The sequence below is a fragment of the Panicum hallii genome, chromosome 9 (assembly GCF_002211085.1).
Source record: "Panicum hallii strain FIL2 chromosome 9, PHallii_v3.1, whole genome shotgun sequence".
NCBI lineage: Eukaryota > Viridiplantae > Streptophyta > Magnoliopsida > Poales > Poaceae > Panicum > Panicum hallii.
Genome location: NC_038050.1, coordinates 50,544,173 through 50,546,508, shown reverse-complemented (window position 1 = coordinate 50,546,508; position 2,336 = coordinate 50,544,173). Strand labels below are relative to the sequence as shown.

Genomic DNA, 2,336 nt, shown 5'->3' with positions numbered 1-2,336 from the left:
TCCCTGGCCAGGATCCTTGCTGGGCACCCCTTGCCAGCCGAGGGCCCCCTGCCAGCTGGACCTCCGGTTCCTGCATCACCTGCTCGGGCTGTCGAGGCCGCTACCTCTAGTCCCGAGCATCCCGCTCCAGGCGGTGCTGCTCCCCCCCGGCCTGTTGAGGCCCTGCCTCCGATCTCGGGCGCTCCGGCACTTCCGATGCCGCACCACCCCGGGCCGTCGAGGCCCCTGCAGTCCCTGCTCCGCCATCCCCAGCTCCACATGCGCCCCCTGGTGCAGTCAGTGTTCCGCCGGTCGTTAACCAGCACGGCATGGTCACCCGCGATAAGCACGGCCTCCGGTTCCTAGTTCTGTTTGAAGCCTCAACATTGTCTCCTGTTCCCCGCAGCTATCGCGCAGCTCTCGCCGATCCAAATTAGCGTACTACTATGGAACAAGAGTACTCTACTCTCATTGGCAACAACACTTGGGATTTGATTCCTCAGCCTCCAAAGTGCAATGTGGTCACTGGAAAGTGGGTGTTCAAGCATAAGTTTAATGCAGATGGTTCTCTAGAATGCTATAAGGTGCAGTGGGTGCTTCGTGGCTTCACTCAACAGCCTGGCATTGACTTCTCTGAGACATTCAGCCCTGTGGTTAAGCCCGCTATAGTTCGGACAGTTCTCTCGCTGGCTCTCTTGTGTGGTTGGCCGATTCATCAGCTTGATGTCAACAATGCCCTCCTGCACGGCACTCTGTTAGAGGTTGTTTACTATGCTTAGCCTGCCGGTTTTGAAGACCCTGCTCATCCAGAACATGTGTGTTGTCTCAACCGATCACTTTATGGTCTGAAACATGCTCCCCGTGCCTGGTACAGCCGGTTCGCCTCACATCTCCTTCAGCTTGGATTCACTGAAACAAAGTCAGACACATCCTTGTTTGTCTATCAGAAAGGAAATGACATGATCTATCTCCTGCTCTATGTGGATGACATTGTCCTCACTGCTTCCTCAGCTGCTCTCCTACGGCGCACCATTTCTGCCCTACAGCATGAATTTTCCATGAAGAACCTGGGACGACTACACCATTTTCTCGGAATGCAGGTTCAGCATACCGAGTCTGGTCTCTTCCTATCTCAGCAACAGTACATGATTGAGATACTTGAATGGGCTGGGATGAGTGACTGTAAGCCGTGTGCTACTCCAGTTGATGTGAATCCGAAGCTCCCTGCCGCTGGTGATCCCGTATCCAACCCCCCAGATTTTCGCAGCCTCGCAGGAGCTCTTCAGTATCTTACTTTCACTCGTCCAGATATTGCATATGCTGTTCAGCAAGTATGTCTTCACATGCATGACCCTCGGGAGCCACATTTGGCCGCTCTCAAGCGCATTCTGCGCTATGTCCGTGGCACTCTGCACCTGGGCCTTTCTTTGCGCCCCTCTTCTCAGTTCGAGCTAGTTGTGTACTCGGATGCTGATTGGGCTGGTTGCCAGGATACCCGCAAGTCCACCTCAGGATATGCCGTTTTTCTTGGTGACAACCTCGTCTCATGGTCCTCCAAGCGTCAGAATACGGTCTCCCGCTCTAGTGCTGAGGCTGAGTACTGTGCTGTTGCTAATGCAGTCGCTGAGGCCACTTGGATCCGCCACTTGTTGTCTGAGCTGCATTCTCCTCTGCGCAAGGCCACACTGGTTTATTGTGACAACGTCAGCGCTATTTACATGTCTTCCAACCCCGTCCAGCACCAGCGCACAAATCACGTTGAAATTGACCTGCACTTCGTTCGTGAATGAGTGGCCCTTGGTGATGTCCGTGTTCTTCATGCTCTGACGACCTCTCAGTTTGCTGATGTCTTCACCAAAGGATTGCCGTCTTCAGTGTTCACCGACTTCAGGACCAGCCTCAACGTTCGCTCCATGTACGTTTCGACTGGGGGGGGTGTTAGACAGCAGACTGTCATGTTAGCTTTGCAGGAGGTTTATGGTTAGAGAGATATCAGGGGATGGGATTAGGCCCGGCAGGATTATCTCCAGGATTGTCTCCTGCCGGTTACCTTAGCTGCTGGAGGTTTCCTTTAGCCTCAAGCCTCCTCTCCCCATATATGTAATTGTACAGCCTCTCTATGAATCTAATCTACTACTTTCCTCCAAAACATCTTTGCTTTCACAGCCAATTGTCGAAGACAGCCCACGTACACGGCCAGTGTGCTCCAGTGTACCAATCGCCGCAGTAAGCTAGTCCTTCTCCTGATCGGGCCTGAAAAGACCAAGCTTTTGCTGCGCAGTGATTTGTTGAAGCCTATTGTAAATCTCCATGGTTGTTGGATTTGTGAATGAAACCCCCTCAGGTGTTATGACCGG

General features: G+C 53.1%; 1 protein-coding gene across 1 annotated transcript; it reads left to right on the top strand.

The window, feature by feature from the left end:
• The first annotated feature begins 1,073 nt into the window (after positions 1-1,073).
• On the top strand, positions 1,074-1,769 carry LOC112873111 (uncharacterized mitochondrial protein AtMg00810-like). Its single transcript, XM_025936133.1, has one exon. It carries the CDS (start codon positions 1,074-1,076, stop codon positions 1,767-1,769), a length of 696 nt encoding a protein of 231 aa, XP_025791918.1.
• The last annotated feature ends 567 nt before the right edge of the window (positions 1,770-2,336 follow it).